Here is an 18,802-nt window from a genome sequence, read left to right on the forward strand (position 1 = left end):
CCGTTTTTAATAGTGATTAATGCAGTTATTCTCTTTATTTTAAGGAAGCTGAAAGCAATCCTTTGTGTCGGAGGCTCCAGCTGAAGGATATCATTCCAACAGAAATGCAGAGGCTGACCAAGTACCCACTCCTCCTGGATAATATTGCAAAATATTCTGGTAGTTCAATATAATGTTTATCTTTTTTATATAGTGTTAATTACATCACAAATATCAGATATGCATCACACTATGACCGTAATCTGTTGCATTGCAACAAATGGATAAATAGGATGCTTTTTCCTTTGATAATTCAAGTGTACACCTCTCTTAAAGAGAAATCACTGGTACATGTCCTTCTCGTTGTCAAATCTACAGTCCTCTTAAATTAAGAAATCAAATGTATAGCTGTCTATCAATAAATCAAGCATGTGCTTCTTGCATTGAGGAATCCAGGTTGCACCTTCCAATATTCAATGATTTCTCCCTCTCATTGATGTATCAAAGGTTCACCCTCCTGTCACTCAGAAACCAAGTGTCTGCTTTTCCCATTGAGAAATCAAGTCCAAGACCCCCATTGATAACCCAAGGACTCACCTCTCACAAAGACAAATCTAATGTTTTACCTTTGTCTATTTGTGAAGCAATAAGTACACCATCTCATATAGGAATCCGGGTATGATCTGTTCCATTGAGTAATAATTGCTCTCTTCTCTAATATGGAATTTGTACGTTCCTCTCTTTAATTAAACATGGGTTGCATTTCTCTCATAGATAAATTAAGAACTCATCTAAGCTGCAGAGAAATTATTAAATTAATGGAATCCCTCTCCCTTAGGGAAATGTAAGGTAGTTCTCCTCCAGGGGATCCTCATCAGTAGTCTTAAGCACTGAATAGTCCCACCCACATGCAGGGCTATTCAGTGCTGCGGACTATAATGAGGATTCCCCTGGAAGAGTAATAGGATTACAGGTGAGTAACTTTTTCATCTATTCCCAGCAGCCTGAATTGTAAAGGGACATTGGTCTATGAAATAGAAAACTGATGACATTCTCAAAACTTTTGAAGAAGACCTGCCTCCCAAATCAGTATATATGACCTCTCATCTTAAGTAGAAAAGAGGCCTCATCTTTACTCTCGAGTAGGGAAGACAATGGACCTTGTATTTCCTGCAGAGGAGGAGGAAGAGGCACTTTGAGCTTCTCATCTCCAGTGAAGAAGGATGGAGCTATCACGTGTAATGCAGCATGAGATACAACCTTCTTAATCTCGTACAAAGGAGAAAGTCTTCTTGGTGCTGCTGTTTCACTGAAGAGTTGTTTTTAGTGGATACTTCAAAGGGCAGATTTCTCAGATTTGGACTATTACACAGTATCCAGAATGGCTCAGTACGTTTTCATAGTAGGGCTCCCGCGCCGCTAGGTGACACTGCGTGTGTCCATGTTGGCCCCATACTGACATGGAGCAGATTCACATGTAATGACCACTCCTGTTCGCTGATGACATCGGGTTCCTTTCTTTGTGCACCTTTGTATGCATATACCACAAAAATTGACCCGCACCAAGGTTTGTATACAAGTACTGAATTATCAAAGTTCTATAATTCACAAGAGTTGTCGATGTTCAGAAGAAAACTTCCCACAAATAAGAATCTCAAAAGAAGTTGATTGAAGATTTTCAAACTTTCTTTATTCAATGTTTCAATTAAAATAACAGAATTGCTTGTTGCCAACGCGTTTCGTCACATCCGTGACTTCTTCAGGGCTGTAAGCAATTATATAAAAAACATACATATTACAATACAATACAAATACATCTCTATACAGTTAACATCTATTAAAAACAAGCACATAGCACCAGTCATTTCATATTGTCATTGTATATTTAAGATCCAATAATAGTAAAGACTCTTATAATCATTTTCCAAATCTTTTGGATGTCTTATTCCAATCGTTATTCTGGGGAAGTTTAGACTACAGTTATTATAAAAGTGCCTTACAGATAATACAAGGTAGCCTAAATAAAAAGTCGGAAGGAGACATACTAAAAAGAACTTCCTTCTTTTTTGTTGTTTCTTGTGGTCCGGCTACAGAGTATATGTATGTAGCACTATCTTTAAACAGTAATTCAAGAGGTACGGGTAGTTGCTCTATATGTGCAAAATACCATTTCATCTATGTTTCATAATACAGTGTTCGATGCATGTGGGCTGCTGAATTCATATCTGTGCATAGATCGCCGCCTAGTGTTGGGTCCGGATGATTGCACATTATTGTCCTGGAAGAGTCTTCGAAGTATCATGAGATAGGTGGCTCCTCCCCTGGACTACAGTGCGCATGGGCATCCTCTCCATCCCCAGATTGTTTTTTTCTGCCATTGGGTTCGGATGTACTTTCCTTTACTCGAAGTTCGGAATCAAAACTACACTCTCTAGAGGCCTTCGGTATCGTCGGTATTGTCTCGAATCTGTGCCGACAGCTTCTTTACAAACTTTATTCACTTTGGGACGTCGAATCAGGCCGTGGGCCTTCTCGGCGCCACACGACCAGTCGCAGATGGAACAGAGTCCATTTAAAAGATGTCCTCTTTGTAACTCTAAATACCCACATATTGATAAACACCCAGTTTGTAACAAGTGTTTATCTCCTGAACATAACGAATCCGACTGCCTAGCCTGTGCCCAATTTCGATCCAAGAAGACACTTCGGACTCGCCGGGCCGCTAGACTCATCATGCAGAACAAAGCGCCAGAGCCAGATAACACCTTGGGCGACGAAGAAGATCTTGTCGAGGCCGAAGAATACGAACAACTGTCGGATCAAGAATCGGAGCATGACTCTGACTACTACATCGAAGACGAGGAAGACATCGTCTAGGTAGGGGACGACGAACAAGGGATGGGAGCCGTAGAGGACGACTCGAAATGGAAGTGTTTTGTCATTTACTGCAATAACAATGACATAAACCCACTAGATGCTTCAACGCAAAATATAATTTGCTATTTTTTGCACCTACATCTTTGCAATTTAGCCTATTCATCTATAAGAATACACTTAGCTGCCATCGCGGCTTATCTTCAGAACAGACAGCATCTTTCGCTATTCAGAGTACCTGCAATTAAGGCATTCATGGAGGGACTCAAAAGAGTAATTCCCCCAAGATACCCACCTTCACCTGTCTGGAACCTAAACGTTGTTTTAACCAGACTAATGGGACCACCATTTGAGCCATTGCATTCATGTGAACTACAATTATTAACATGGAAAGTGGCATTTCTAGTAGCAATTACTTCACTTAGAAGAGTTAGCGAGCTACAAGCCCTAACTATTCAAGAGCCATTCATCCAAATACATGCAAATAGGGTAGTTCTTAGAACAAACCCTTAATGCATGCCCAAGGTGGTATCCCATTTTCATATCAATCAAACAACAGAACTGCCAGTGTTCTTTCCAAATCCACAGTCAGTACCTGAAAGGGCTCTACACACACTAGATGTCAAAAGAGCACTTCTATACTACATTGATAAAACTAAGGATTTTCGAAAAACTAAACAATTGTTTGTTGCCTTCTCACCACAACCCAAAGGCAACCCCATTTCAAAATCTGGGTTAGCCAGATGGATAGTTTAGTGCATCCAAATATGTTACATTAAAGCAAAACGCACCTTAACAGTTCCCCCAAGAGCGCATTCTACACGCAAACTAGGGGCATCCATGGCTTTCCTAGGAAACATTCCGCTAGAGGAAATATGTAGAGCAGCCACATGGACCACAATACATACTTTCACAAAACACTATTGTGTAGATGTACATTCAAAACAGCAAGCAGCTGTAGGACAGGCTGTTCTTACTTTCTTGCATGGCCATCTCTTACTGTACCATACTCCATCACTGCCACAATGGCGAAAAACAATCTGGGGATGGAGTGGATGCCCATGCGCACTGTAGTCCAGGGGAGGAGCCACCTATCTCGTGATACTTCGAAGACTTTTCCAGGACAACAATGTGCAATCATCCGGACCCAACAATAGGCGGCGATCTATGCACAGATATGAAGGTCAGCAGCCTTACATGCCAAGAACAGATGCATACTGGTAAGTAGCATATTCCCTCTGAGTCCTCATACCTCAATTGGTAATTTTCTGAAAAACAATTGCGACAGCCACCATATAGCCTCTATGTTATCATAGTCAGGTATCTAAAGGTGAAATAACATAAAAATTTCTACCTCTTAAGCCTGAAGACAAAAGGAGGACAATCTTAACATTTATTTTCTATCTCGCAATTCCATACATGTAACAAACATAATTAGAATCCATATTGCTGTATCTGGCTAGGTTCCCTTGACTTTTTTTCTTTCCACATCTATTATTCTTGAGCGGGCCTACCTCGTATGGTTAAGTAATACTAAATAAAGCCTCATACTCCTCTATCTGTAATGTGTCCCTACTCAGAGAATATCTTATCAATGATATATGTAATAGGATTAAGTCTATTCACTTACTCTCAAAATAATATGATCGGCGTGTCCCCCTCTATCCACTCAGTACAGTACAGGGAAAGTGCCTCCTGTTCTTTTGTAGAGCTTTAGTCAATTATTTTCTCGTGGCCAGCGCCTACACGTAGTATATGCGTAAAAGATAAGAGAAGAAAAGAACAGACCAATATATATGAGTCCTTACGATATCGGTGTTTAGATTTATATAACTAGATAAGGCATATCCAAATAGAAATCTAAATGCATGTAAACACAACACACAAACATTGTATGGGCTGTCTTGATTTGTGCCTCAAATATGCGAGTCAAACAAAACGAGAAGAGAGCACAAACATTATGTATAGCCCTTAAAACTGTTAATAATAGAAGTCACTCCGCAATGTAAGAAAAGAGATCGACATAATAAGACACCCAACTAGCAGGGTTATCCTCGTGAGTTCCTCATACATGCGCTAAATCTCTTACTTCCTATGAACAAGTCCGTGCATGTCAGGTCTGTTAGGTGACCATGATACTCTACATAGACTTAGTAACAATTAGATCGTCAAACTCTGCCCATCTCCACAAAACAACATATTTCGTTCCCTAAGTATTGCGATAGTGCTGCGTCTGAATAGAAGTCAATGACCAGCTATCTCGAGCCACGATATGTGGAGGCTGCGTTAAATCAACAGAATCCGTAATAATGTCTGTCCCCATAAGTATACAGCGCACAAGTCATGTCTCACAAAACGCGAGCGAAAGTGCGTGTGAGTCAGATCCCATATCTTCAAAAACAAGAAAAACTCTATCATGTGTTTAAAATACCGGCACTGGCGAGTATGAGATAACAGACACACTTACGTAGTTTAATGCCTCTACGGTTGCGTTAGGTGTTACTACAGGACTGGCGAGTATACGTCGAAGTGAAAAAGTATAAAGCAAGGCTATCCAAGATCTAATGCCTCTTAATACGCATGAACACCTATCACTATGATTACAAAAGAAATTAGCCAATGCAGCGAGTGTAGAATGGCCTGCCAATACTCACTCATCTGTGTAGAGATGATTCCCAAAGCGTCCCGGTCTGTGTATAAGTCGACAGGTAAGCGGCTCCAGCCCACTGTTTAAATAACCCTGCTAATTCGAAACACATGTGCGTGTCCGTTACAGCGCCCTTAGATGACATAGCGCCAGGCACTGCATTTTTTGGGAAATGTAGTTAAAAAATGCTGTCAGCGCACAAGATGACGCTCCGGCGGAACTAGGTCTCAACTTGTCATCAGTACAATCACTCCAACTCCGCAGATGTAGCGTGGCTACACTAATAGCGCAACAACAGCTACAAGCTAGATTTGTAACAGATCGCGGTTCGAGACCCGCTCCATCCCGCTATGTTTAAGAAAAGCCCTCATTTTAAAACTGCAATTAGAACATTCCGGCTGGGGTAAGATTATATTTTACGACATATATGTTTTATAAATAATCAGGAGACAAACCATATTTATACAATGATGCCCAGAAAGTATGTCCTTTCTTCAAAGACTACTCTCTACATCTGTCCCATATTGTACAGTGTGCAAAGAGGCCCGATCATACTCGGTGAGGTTGGTAGCATAGAAATAAAGAGTTATATGGACCCTTCATATAAGCTATGTCTCGATGGTGAGGGCATCACCCTCAATATCACACTATAGTGTATGAAACCAGGAAATATTTAAGATGTTATAAATACCACTGGTGTCCAATGATGAAAGACACAACAATAAAGTATGTTGGAACACATCACTAAAATGTAGATAGAATTGCCTAAAAATCATGGTATAACTAAACATATTTATACGAAAGTACTGAGTAGCTAGAGAAAATGATGGAATTCATGATTACAGTTAAGTCCTAAGGACACTGCTCTTAGACGACAAATCCATTTCGCCTCGGTTTGTCGTAATAGTGTAGTTCTATCTTTGTATGCATATCTGGAGCTCCTCTCTTTTTTTGTTAATTGACTACTTCTTTTTGTAATTCCTTCGGTATGCAAGGGAACAATATCCCCACCAAAGACTACAGGGTTCAAACTGTACCATGACTTTGAGACGTAGATGTCTGCGATAGTCTAGCACAGTCTACCTCTAGTGTTTGGGTTTGGGACATGACTGCAGCTCTCGTGAAGACTGTACCTTGATGCACCTGAAGACAATATGGAACCATTAAGTGAATCTGTATGTCTCCAAACACTTCAAGAAGTCACAGATTTTGTGATATCCCCACTCCCAGTGGTGAGTGCGGACTCATTCTTGCTCTCAAAGTCACTCCTGCACCAGGTCCTCATCGTGGTTTAAGTCATATGGTGAGTCCAAGTCAAGGAAAGAAACTTAAGCAGGATGCAAACCCATTCCAACTCCATCTGTCCAAATAGAAATTGGGACAGTATCAAGGTGCCAACGGATCTCTGTCCCAGTTGCAGAGCCAATTCCTCAACTGCTCACATGAGCATGTAGCAGGTTGAGGCATTTAAGGAGGCCATGCTGTGTATTTGTCGCACTCTCCCAGTGCCTTCTGGCATGCAAAATGCTTGCTTTGACCTAAGTTCTGTCTGCCCTGGATCCAGGGGAACTGGGTGGTCACCTTGGACCTACAGGATGTATACTTTCATATGTCGTTCTTCTGTCCCAAAGACATTACCTGTAGTTCAAAATCGACCACAAGCATTTTCAGTTTGCAGTGCTCCCCTTTGGTTTTACCACCACGCCTCAGGTGTTCCAAAAAGTGATAGCGGTGCTCACTGACCATCTTCAGAAGGTAGGAATATCAGTTTTCCCTTATTTTAATGACTGGCTGTTGAAGGGGGGTTCGCCACAGTGAGTTGTGAACCTCCTCTAAAAGACAGCAAACATCCTGACATCATTGTGGCTCTTGATAAATGTGCTGAAATCACCCTTGACTCCTTTGCGGAGGCTTTTATTTATAGAAGCTGGTCTAGACTCTGTGCTGTTCAGCCTTTCCTTTGTTGCAACGAGTCCAGGATGTTTGGGCTGTGATCCTGATGTTTCGGCTTTGGTCCTGGATCTTCGTGAAAGCAGCTCTGAGACTTCTGGGCCTGTTGACATCATACATCCTGCTTGTCCAGTTCGCCAGGTTGCAAATGCTAGCTCTACAGTGGGATATGATCTGAAGTGTCAGTGGGCCCAGCACCAAGGAAACTTGTCAAATGTGATCCTGTTTTTGGAAGAGTCTGTACAAGATTTGCAGTGGTGGCTGCTCAACTGTAAGAACGTGCCCTCTTTTTGCATGGTTGCCCCCACTTTTTGCTCAACTGTTGATGTACTTTGAGTGTGCCCTGAGTTCCTACCAACGAGGTACCCAGGGCCTATGTTCTTTCCCAAAACTGCATTGAGACAAAACCCAATTGACACTCTTTGGCCACATGTCCTTCCCTTGTAAATGGTACCACAGGTACCACGGGCACTGTGGCCAGGGAAGGCCTTTATGGGCTGCAGCACTTATTGTACCATCCCATAGAGGCCCTCTACCTTTACACACACACACATACGGCCTTTGCAGGCTGTGTGTTTTGGTGCAGAACAAAGTGAAGAGTCGACATGGCACACATCCCTGGGTGCCCTGCCTACAGGTCCACTGTCCTGGCATAGGTCAGCCACCCCTCTAGCTGGGTGCACTGTACCTGTGGTTAGGGTACAGGTGCATGAGCCCTGTACCCCTTCAGTGTCTAAACCAATTCTTCGACATTGTAAGTGCAGTAATGCTATTAAGAGTGTATGGTACGAACTCCACAGCAACGTAATGGCTTTACTGAAAACTGGGAAGATTGTTATCAAACTTCTCAGCACATTTAATGAAAAACGCACTCAGAGGGCATCTTAGTGATGCCCCCTGAAAAACAACCTAAATCTGGTGTCCTGGCCGAGTGGCTACTCGCCAGCTGCCTCCACCAGACATGTTTCTGGATCCCTGGGTCCAGAGCCTGCTGTTCTTGGGGGTCTAGAACAAAGCACATCCTGGGAGGAGGTGCCAAGCCTCCTCCCCCAGGATGGGCAGGGTCCACGAAGGGGAAGCTTCAAAGGCTTGCTGCCTTTGTGAGCTACCACAGCCCTTTGCTACTCCCTGCAACTGGCTCCCACCTGTTCTTACTCCAACTTTGGGTGGGAGAATCGGCTGGAAAACCAAGTAAGGAAGGGAGGTGTGCCTCAGGTGGGGGAGGCGAGGTGAAAGCACAACTCTCAGTCCCCGCTGTCTTGCAGATGGGAGGACCAAGCCAACCAGAGAGAGGCATATGCCCCCCTCCCACTGGAGGGTGGCATAATAGGGGGTGTACCCACCCCAACGAAGGGACCCATTGCTCCCAAACTTTACTTACCTTTAACGGCCCTAAATCTACTATTTAGGGGCAACCCTGAACCTTGCCTATTCAGACATGAACCGACCAGAAGAAGAGAAGGAGGACCGAAAAAACCTTGTTTAACTAAGAGGAGGACGCCCACTGACTTGGCCCCAGCCCTACTAGCCTGTCTGCACCTCAAACCTGCTCCAGCGAAATTGCGGTGTGTCCTGCAGCCCTCAAGAACCCGAAGGGCCTGCCCTGCCTTCCAAAAGCAAGACTTTATCTCCCGTCGGCACCGGATTTGCTCACCCACAGACTCTGGCTCCGACCAAATCTGTGAGTCTACACCACTCTGCACACAACTCCCTTGACCCCAGTTCGAGTGGCCCAACACCACGAGGAGGCCTCCCCTGGTGATCCTGACCTGAGATTTGGTGATCTCTGACCTGCCTCGAATCTCCAGTTGACTTCTGCATCCCCTTTCTGGATGATCCCCCGACCGGAGCTGGTAAGAAAACCCGACGCCTAAAGACACCCCCCCCCTTTGACTTCTCACGGCCTTGGGTTGCCCAACCGATGGTGTCCCAGCATCCCCAGGCATCCAAACTTACCTCTCCAACTCCAATCTCCAGATGATCTTCGTCCCCGAGCCTGCAGTCCTTGTTGCAACCGGAGAATCATAATATACACTGAAAACCCTTGGGTCCGAATTTCCAATCAGAGGAAAAAAACTAATTATCTTATGACGTTTGTGGGGAGATCCCTTTGTTAGGAGTAAATCCCTCACCCACCGTAGGTGTCATGCTTCACCATTGGGATTCTCCTTGTGATGGGAAAACCTAGTCCCGCCACAGGCTATAACCCCCTCACTGAGACGGAGGAGCTCAGGGATGTTTTGTTCCTAGTTTTTAGAATATACTAAATCCTACAATGAGAAGAAAGGGGTCAGGTTGGGTAGAGGGCGCAGCGTAAAATAATATAAACTGGGGGGGATAGTGATAATAAAACTAGCTACCACTTATGAAAGAGATGACTTTATTAGCTCGTTGCTGGAATACCAACTCCCACAAATAAGTACTTACCTGCAAACCACTAACTTAATTTCCTTCCACAGGATTGCATTGAATGCTTTTCTTGAAAAAGTGTTCTAGTGTGGAGTTGGTTTGGATGAAACATTGAACAACTGCAAATGTACTAAAAGCGAATTACTTACCTTTTGTCTAGGAAATGTCTCAGTGTGATAGCTAAGCATATCGCACTCATTACCGAAAGTAACTTAAAAAGTAATCTAAAAGTAACGTTTACAGTAATCTGTAAAGTAACAAAAACTTAATTTCAAACTGTTAGCTTACCTGTAATTCAACCCAACTGCATTTGAACCTTTATTCAACTTTAAATGTAACTGCATAAGATTTTGCAAAGTATTATTTCACGTACCTGTGCCAGGCTTGGCTTCGTTTTAGGAATAAAACTAAATAATATTTTTGATACGAACAAATTGATCTGAGTTCAGTTTTTGAGTGTTTAACAGAATTTCTTGCCTAAGTGTGTACAACAAATGCTTAACACTACCCTCGGATAAAGTCTTACTGCTCACCCACACTACCGCAAATAGAGATTAAGGTGCTATCTACTTTTACCTCTGCCTACCTTTGGGGTTTCACTGGACTCTGTGCACATTATAACTTGTAGAGAGGTAAGTTGGGAAGTTAAGGGTTGGTTAAGCACCGTCGGTTTGGGCACATACGTCTATGGGGCGTCAGGTGCAGGGGTGCCTTTTGGGGTCAGATCTTCTCACCAGCTCCTGGTCGCGGTTAGGGGGGCCTTCTGGGTTCAGGCTGCAGGCGTAGGCTGGAGGCTTGAGGCAGGTCAGGGGTCACTGGATCTAGGGTCAGGATCGCCAGGGTGACCTCCTCGGGGTGTTTTTCCACTCTAACTCGGGCCGGTTCGGCGGATGCAGAGTGGGCTGGATTCGCAGTCTCTGGCTGCTGCCAGAGGGTGCAGTTGAACAAATGTGGTCATCACAGGAGAAGCAGTCTTTGAAGTGAAGGCAGGCAGGTCCTCCAGGGTTTTCGAGGTTGCTGAAAGCCAGGGTGGATGAACTCCGCTGCCAATGCCTAGCGTATCACGAGTGGCGTCCACAATCGGAGGAGGCGCAAGGTCTTTCAGCAGTGGGGAGAAGCTTGGTTAGATTTGTTCGCCTCTGATGAGAACGTGCAGTGTCAGCGAACTGCACTCTTGGGTTTCCAAGCTGGCTCAGGCCTGTTGTATGCCTTTCTGCCCATACCATTCCTGCCCAGGGTTTTGAAGAAGATTAGGAACGACCGGGCCCAAGTCATTCTTGTGGCTCCAGACTGGCGTGGAGAGTCTGGTATCCAGAGCTTCTGAGAAGGAGTATCCATCCTCCGATCAGGCTGCCCTTCTGGTAGGATCTTCTGTCGCAGCAGCAGGGGAGGCTTCTCCACCCGAACCTGTCAACTCTGCGCCTCCATGCATGGAGATTGAGCGGCGATAGTTGATAGCTTTTGACCTTCCTCTCGAAGTCTGTAACGTTATTCTGGTGTGAGGCGGCCCTCCAGCAGGAGGGTATATGCCTGTCATTGGTAGAAATTTGTGTTATACTGTAAAGAAGGGTCTATTGACCCTCTTTTTGCTTCTCTTTCTACTGTCCTTTTATTCATTCTAACCCTTGCCCAGCAGGGTTCTGCTTTGGGAAATCTCAAGGATTACCTTTTTGCTCTGTCTGCTTTTTTGCATTTGCCAGACCAGCCATCTCTCTTCAAGTCTCCAAATGTTAATAGATTTCTGAAAGGACTGGCTCACTCTTTTCCACCTACACCCTTTGTCATGCCACAATGGGACCTTAATTATGGTCCTTACCTATCTAATGTGTGTTCCTTTTGAGCCTTTGCATAATTGTCCCCTCCGGCTGTTGTCCATCAAAACCGCCTTCTTGGTGGTGATCACACCTCCCAGAGGGTGGGTAAGTTACCGGCGTAATCTTGGTCGCCTCCTTAGCTTATGTCCTTTCCAAACAAGGTGGTGCTTCGCACCAGAGCTTCCTTTTTTCCAAAGGTTGTGACCCCATTTCATCTGGGTCAAGCCATCATTTTGCCCACCTTCTTTGTTCCCCCGCATCCCTCTAAAGAAGAGGAGTGTCTCCACCAACATTGCAGAAAAGGACTATTACTAACGGGGTTGTACTCTGCATCAAAATCTGTTATGCACCAGGGGAAAGGCTTCGACTACGCTGGGGATGTCCCGGTCCAAGACATCTGTTGGGCAGCAAATTGGGCTCTTTGCACACGTTGACAAAACATAACTGCCTTGATGGTCATGTACACAGGGACGGGAATTATTCAGCATTCTATTGGTTGGGTCCGGAATAGTATTTGTTTTGGCCTCGTCGAACACCATTTGGTGCCAGGTCCATCCTCTATGTGACGTCAGACTGCGCCCCAGAGGTCGTTTTGCATAGTAGCCATGTTCAGATTCTTTGTTCTGCCATTGGGTCTGGAAGCAAAAGGGGACGCTCCGAAGAATTGCATAAGATCCCCAAATTAAACTTGTGATTTCGACAAAAAAAACAAATCGACCTTGTGACCGGAGAAATCAACTTTCCTCCTAGGACGACATCTCCGTTACCGAATACCTTCACTAACACTACTACACACAGAGTTCGACAAATGGCGAGGTAGGGGCCATGGAAAATACCCCTTTCAAATTCTGCTCTGAGTGCCTCCACAAATTTGCACAATGCGATCCACACGAAGTGTGCAACCACTGCTGCCCAAGGACTAGGACTGCGAGGCATGCACGTTGTTCCTGCCGAAGACCCTCAGGACACGACGAAAGCAGAGAGTGGCCCAGAAGAAACCTTACTTAAAGGGCCTAGGTCTCAACAGCGACGAGGGGGACTAAGGAGTTCCAGCAGAATCGACACTCAAAGGATCGGACGTCAAAATCCTGGAGGGAGACTCCGAAAAGATCTGCGTCCAGAAAAAAAGGCGAAGGACACAGAAAAGAAGACAGACAATGTAAGACACCCTCATCCGTGGGCACGGAAGGGCCATGATAATAAGGCACATCCTAAGGCAGCTCGATGCCGAAGAAAAAGGCGATCCTCCAGAAGAAAAAGGAGTTTGCATTGCTGTAGGAAAGTGGGTTTCTGTTGCAGTAAACCCCCCACTTTTTGTCAGACTACTGATGCACTTTTACTTCGTGTGCCTTGGGTCCCTGCCAATCAGGTTCCCAGGGCTTGTGTTCTTACCCCAAAACAAACCCAATTGGCATATCTGGTAGAGACTACTAGCCACAGATTCCTTAACGTAGAATTATCCCCAGGCGTGAGACCCGGAAAACTTTCTTGCCCAGCATCTCTGCGCACAGAGGGGGGCGGTACCACGCGCGTCCGCCCCAACGTCCTCCGCGGGCGTGACGTCAGCGAGGTCACATAAGCCCCACCCCGGCTCTCTGACGTCAGTTTTCTTCTTTTCCGTGTGCAACTCGACCCAGATCGTTTTCCTGGCATGTTTCAGGCCTCTTTTTTCTTGGGAACAGTGTGCGAATCCCTTCGGGCTTCAAGATGTGCTCGTCTTGCGCACGCCAGATACCGGCGAAGGATCCTCACTCCATCTGCATGTGGTGTTTGGCGGAGCACCACGACTCCACAGACTGTGAGGCATGTCAGCAAATGAAACCGAAGTCCCGGCGGGATCGCCTGATGAAATGCCTTTCAGCATGCACATCCAGGTCGGCGGCGTCGCCGCGTCCGTCCTTCGTGGACGGTTTCAAGAACCGCCGTCTCCGACATTGTCCTTCTCCCAGGCTGCAAGAGCGTCGCTCACCTGTTGGTAAGTGTCGCAATTTGTCCCAGAGGGCCGGTTCCCGGCCTGTTGGGGGCATGGGTTCTCCGCGGTGGTTCAGCCCACGCGTCGCCACCCTTACCGCCGTTCGAGCCCAGATGGAGGCCTATGCGCCGGCCTTGCAGGCTTTGTTGGCTTGTCCTTCTTCTCCTTCTCCTCCTTGGACGTCTGCGGATCCCTTGCTGCGTGTGGGGACTTCTGCGCAGTCGCCAGCGGCTCCGGCGCCACAGGTTCGGCTCCAGCGCCACAGGTTCTGCTCCAGGTTCGGAGGATGTGGTGCTATCAGGGTGCAGCCCTTCGTGGTTCCCTCCTTCAGACCACGGCACCTCTGCCTCGCCGCAAACCCCTGCGGGGGTCCCTATGGTGTTGCTGGAGGTTGCCGGGGCTCGGGGCGTGTCCTCGAGTCCTCCTCGGTCCTCTGGGCAGGTGGTGGCCTTGTCCGAGGTGACGCCTCACAAGCGCCGGCGACTGCTGGCCCTGGCGGCACCGCAATGGCTGGCAAGGGGTTTGGGTGTGTCCCCCGGCCCTCCTCATCCCTCCACACAGGCGGCTGCCTCATCGGAGGTCGAGTCGACACCTATTTGGCGCTGTTTCTTAGCTGCCCCGGCTCCGACCCAGCCTTGGTCTCCTGCACCACGCGTTGTGGCGGAGGTCGTTCCGGCGTCTCCTTCGGTGCTGATCGACTTTGACTTGCTGCCAGTCGCAGACTCTGCGGCACCGGGCTGGTGTCGGGTCGTTGATTCATCTTAGGACGCTCCCTCTTCTCCAGAGGTTCGGCGGTTGTTGGTTTCATCTTCTCGGGAGACGGGTCACTTTCTCTGGCCTCGTCTAAGGACGGCTCTTTGCCATCGCCATGGCCGAGTCTTCGCCGGAGGCACCTTAGGTTCCCCATTCCTCGGTCCCCCTTCCCCCTTTCCGGGCTTGGCCTTTCCTTCCTCCAGTTGGACTGGGGGACGGTCGCCTTAGCTTGCAGCCAGCGCCCACAGAGGAACTGCTTTCCCCAACGCGGGGCACTACGGAGGCGGGTGCTGCCTTGGCTCTGGCTGTTTCCACGGCTGCAGGAATCTTGTGCATGGGCGATCCTGCTGCCCATTTCCCCACGGATCATCTTCTGGAGGTCCACCAACGGGGTTCTGGTGGTCAGGAGCTGCTTCTTCCCTTCGAGGCTTCGCTCCACACTTCTCTTTTGGGGGCGGCCCGCCACTGGGGACCCCGTGCGCCAACAACTTCTGTACCGCTATCGCCCTGCGCCGCATGATCCGGTCTGTCTTTCCCTCCACCCCTCTACCAGGGGCCCTCTTTTATAGACTGAGTTTCCCTCCCTGCCATTGGTGTTGTCTCCCCCGTCATGGGAGGCCCTCTGGTTAGATTCCTGGGGTCGCAATATCTTCGCCTCCACCAGTGCAGCTTTGCGGGCCCGTAACACTCTTTGCGTATTGGCTAGGGTCATTTCTTCCGTGTGTGATTCGGCGGAGTCCCTTATGTCTGCCGCTTCTCAGGAGGGTGCCTGTGTTGATCTGCGGCACCATGTGTTGAATGGCCGAGAGCTGGCGGCATTTATTCTTCGCTCCGCTCTGGACATTTCAGAGGTGCTTGGTCGTACCATGGCTTCTTCAGTGGCCCTTGGTCGACATGCCTGGCTACGGGATAGTGTGTTCCCGGAGAGCATTAGGGAACGGCTGGTGGACCTTCCCTTTGATGGCACTCTTTTGTACACGCCCCTGCAGACTTTGCCATGCAGAGGTTTCTTGAGGGTCTTTGATCTCCTCCTCCTCCTCCTCCTCCCCCTCCTCCTCCCCCTCAGTAACCTGTAAGTCAGTCTGGGTTTTGGGAGGTGTTCTTCCGTTGTTTTCTGGGGCCTTGTAGCGAGTAGCCCCGGTTGTGTGTTCTGTGTGGTTGATGTGCCTTCGAGTCCTTTTGTTAGGACTTTGGTGCAGTTGACTGCTGGTCTTGTCCTTTTTTGATTTGTGGTTTTGGCTGTTGGTAAGCCGTGTCTGTCCTGAGATTAGGCCTTCTGTGTACTCTTGTTGGCTGATTGGCAAGCCTTCTGCGGTTCCTCCGAAGGTCTTTCTGTTTGTCCTCTGCTGCGGAAACTTTTTCCTAAGAGGGTTCCCATGTTCTTGGGATGTAACATGCCCTATGTGGGGTAATGGTAGCTATTATATAGCTCTATCAGGTGCTGGGGAGGTGTGGTCATCCTTCGGGCCTCTGCTCTCCGTGGCGTCACGGTATGTCGCTGATTCGATCCTCTTGCTGATGGTTTTTGGGGTGGCTTGCATTGCGCCCCAGTCTGCCCTTCTCCTGGATCGCTGTGTCGCTAGCCTGGTCTGTCCTGCTGTCTGCGGCCTTGCGTTGTAGCTCTGCCTGGTTCCACTTCATTCGTTAGCCTGTGTGTGCCGGCCTCCCTTGGGGTGTGTCCTGGCACTTCTTGGACTTTCCTGGCCTCTACCTTCGGCTGGCGTCTGGCTTGTCCTGGGTGCACTATTCCATGGTGTTGTCTGCTGCTGGCTGGGCATGCCAGTGCAGACCTGTTGTTCTTCTACACCATTGTGCCTTTCTTGTTCCGTCTGCACTTTCAGAGGTGCAGCCATCCCTGTCTTGTCTGCTGCTTAAGGCTGGGGTTTGTTTGGCTTTTCTTCGTGTGGGCCCTGCCTCCGGTTCTACCTCCTCTCCCTAGGGGTTGAGGTGGTCCTTGTGTTCCTTGTGGCTCTTCAGGCGCTGTCTGCCCCTGCGGGGTGTTGGGCAGTTCTCCCTTGGTGGGGCTTTGGATATCCTGGTGTTTCCCTTGTTGTCCCTGTGGAATGTCCCCTGCTGGGGCCCTGTGTCTCTCCTGGTGGGGAGGCTCTCTCGCAGGCGCCCTCCCTTTTGGGAATGGCTATAGTATCCATTCTATGTTAAGGGATCTGCGGCTAGTAGTCTCTATCAGATGTACAAGTTAATTACCTTCGGTAACGATGTTTCTGGTAGAGACAATTCTATCCGCAGATTCCTTCATGACCCTCCCTTCCTCCCCGTTCTACGAGGGCCCTCTGCTTGGGTTTCTGTAGTCGCCTCCTCCCTTGTCTTCTGTGGGTGTCCTCTTTGTTTTCTTCCGGTCAGGCATCCCCCCAGCTGGTTTCTCTCCAGCGTGAGGGCCTACTTTTGCTCTTTCCCTCTGTTGTTTGAGTTTCTGATCCCCACCTGGTCTTCTTCGTTGTGGGTTCTTTTACCTGTCCTTGGCCTCCTGTTCCTTTCAGATGGCACTGTAGTCTGCAGTTGGATTACCTGTCCTTGACCTCCTCCTCCTTTCAGGAGGTATGGCCATCCTTGGCAGTGTAGTCTGGGGCTGGATTACTGTTGCTCCTCTGTTCACGGGCTTGTGGCCCTTCCCCTTCTGGTTGTAGTTGCAGTCTCTCTCTCTCTCTCTCTCTCTCTCTCTCTCTCTCTCTCTCTCTCTCTCTCTCTCTCTCACTCACTCACTCACTCACTCACTCACTCACTCACTCACTCACTCACTCACTCACTCACTCACTCACTCACTCACTCACTCACTTTTTCTGTCATGGCGCTTTCACATGCTTGTGCCTCCAGGATAGCTCTCGCCTTGATTTGCAAGGTGGTTCCACGGAGTGGTGCTTTGCGCTTTTCTTGCTATGGCTTTGCTGCTCTGGTCTTCTGGTGCTTTACTGCCACCTAGTGCTTTCGGCTTGGCTTGCACAAGTTGTTCCTCAGAGTGGTGCTCTGCTCCTTTCCTGCTCTGGCTTGCTGTTGTCGCCTTCTGGTGCCACCTGGTGGTGTTTCTCACCTTTTGTCTCTCTCTATTTTGTCTCTCTGGTTTTATAGCACACTGTTCCCATGCTCTCCTCAGTTTGGTTGTGATGGCTCCGCGTTGTGGCGCGGAAAAGTTCTCTGAAGCAAACTGACGTCAGTGCGCCGGGGTGGGGCTTATGTGACCTCGCTGACATCATGCCCGCGGAGGACGTTGAGGCGAAGTCATGGGGTACCGCCGTACTCCACCCCACCACCACTTCCCCACCCGGCGCGCAGAGATGCTGGGCAAGAAAGTTTTCCGGGTCCAGTCTCACGCCTGGAGATAATTCTACGTTAAGGAATCTGCAGCTAGAATTGTCTCTACCAGATACATCGTTACCGAAGGTAAGTAACTTGTACCTCTGGCCACAGGTCAGCCCCTGGTAAATGGTACCACAGGTACCCAGAGAAGGCCTCTAAGGGCTACAGCACTTATTGTGCCACCCTTAGAGGTCCTGTACCACTACACTCACACACTGCCTTTGCAGGTTGTGTGTTTTGGTGCAAAACAAAGTGAGGAGTCGACAAGGCACACATCCCTGTGTGCCATGCGAACAACCCACTGCCCTGGCATAGATCAGTCATCCCTCTAGTTGGGTACACTATACCAGTGGTGAGGATACAGGTGCATGAGGCCTGTACCCCTACAGTGTCTAAGCCCAATCTTAGACATTGTAAGTGCAGTGCTGCCATTAAGAGTGTAGGGTGCTGGGAGTTTGTCATTACGAAATCCACAGCACCATAATAGCGGACTGAAAACTGAAAAGTTTGGTATCAAACTTCTCAGCACATTAAACCCACACTGGTGCAAGTGTAGGATTTAATGAAAAATGCACACAGAGGGCATTTCCGAGATGCCCCCTGATAACAAACCCACCTCTAGTGTCCCGACTGAGTGGCTGCTTAGGCTGCCATCAACAGACATTTTTCTGGACCCCTGGGTGGAGAGCCTGCTGCTCTTGGGGGCCTGAAACAATGCACATCCTGGGACGAGCTACCAAGTCTCCTCCCCAGGTTGGGCAGGGTTCACGAAGGGGAAGCTTTTAAGACATATGCCGCCTTTGTGAGCTTCCCCAGAACACTTGCTGCTTTCAGCAGCTGGTCCCCACTAGGTCTGCCCCCCACTTTGGGCAGGTGAACCGGCGGGAAAAACAACTGAAGAAGAGGTGTGCCCACCTCTGCCAACTCCACCCCTCAGGTGGGGGAGGTGAAGTGAAGCAAGACTCTGAGTCCCTGCCATCTTGAGGATGGGGGACCCAACCAACCAGGGACAGGCTTGTGCCCCCTCCCACTGGAGGGTGGCACAACAGGTGGTGTACCCACCCCAGGGCTGCCCTCTACCTACCTGTAATG

At 48.2% G+C, this 18,802-nt stretch overlaps 1 protein-coding gene across 4 annotated transcripts in view; it reads left to right on the forward strand.

The window, feature by feature from the left end:
• Positions 1-18,802, forward strand: part of ARHGEF12 (Rho guanine nucleotide exchange factor 12) — an 888,740-nt gene that overhangs the window by 479,399 nt on the left and 390,539 nt on the right. For all 4 annotated transcript variants that reach the window (XM_086956791.1, XM_086956792.1, XM_086956788.1 and 1 more), the window contains one exon: positions 45-159. In XM_086956791.1, coding sequence (XP_086812917.1) covers positions 45-159 — 115 coding nt within the window. The remainder of the gene's footprint in view (positions 1-44; positions 160-18,802) is intronic.

The sequence above is a fragment of the Lissotriton vulgaris genome, chromosome 2_1 (assembly GCF_964263255.1).
Source record: "Lissotriton vulgaris chromosome 2_1, aLisVul1.2, whole genome shotgun sequence".
NCBI lineage: Eukaryota > Metazoa > Chordata > Amphibia > Caudata > Salamandridae > Lissotriton > Lissotriton vulgaris.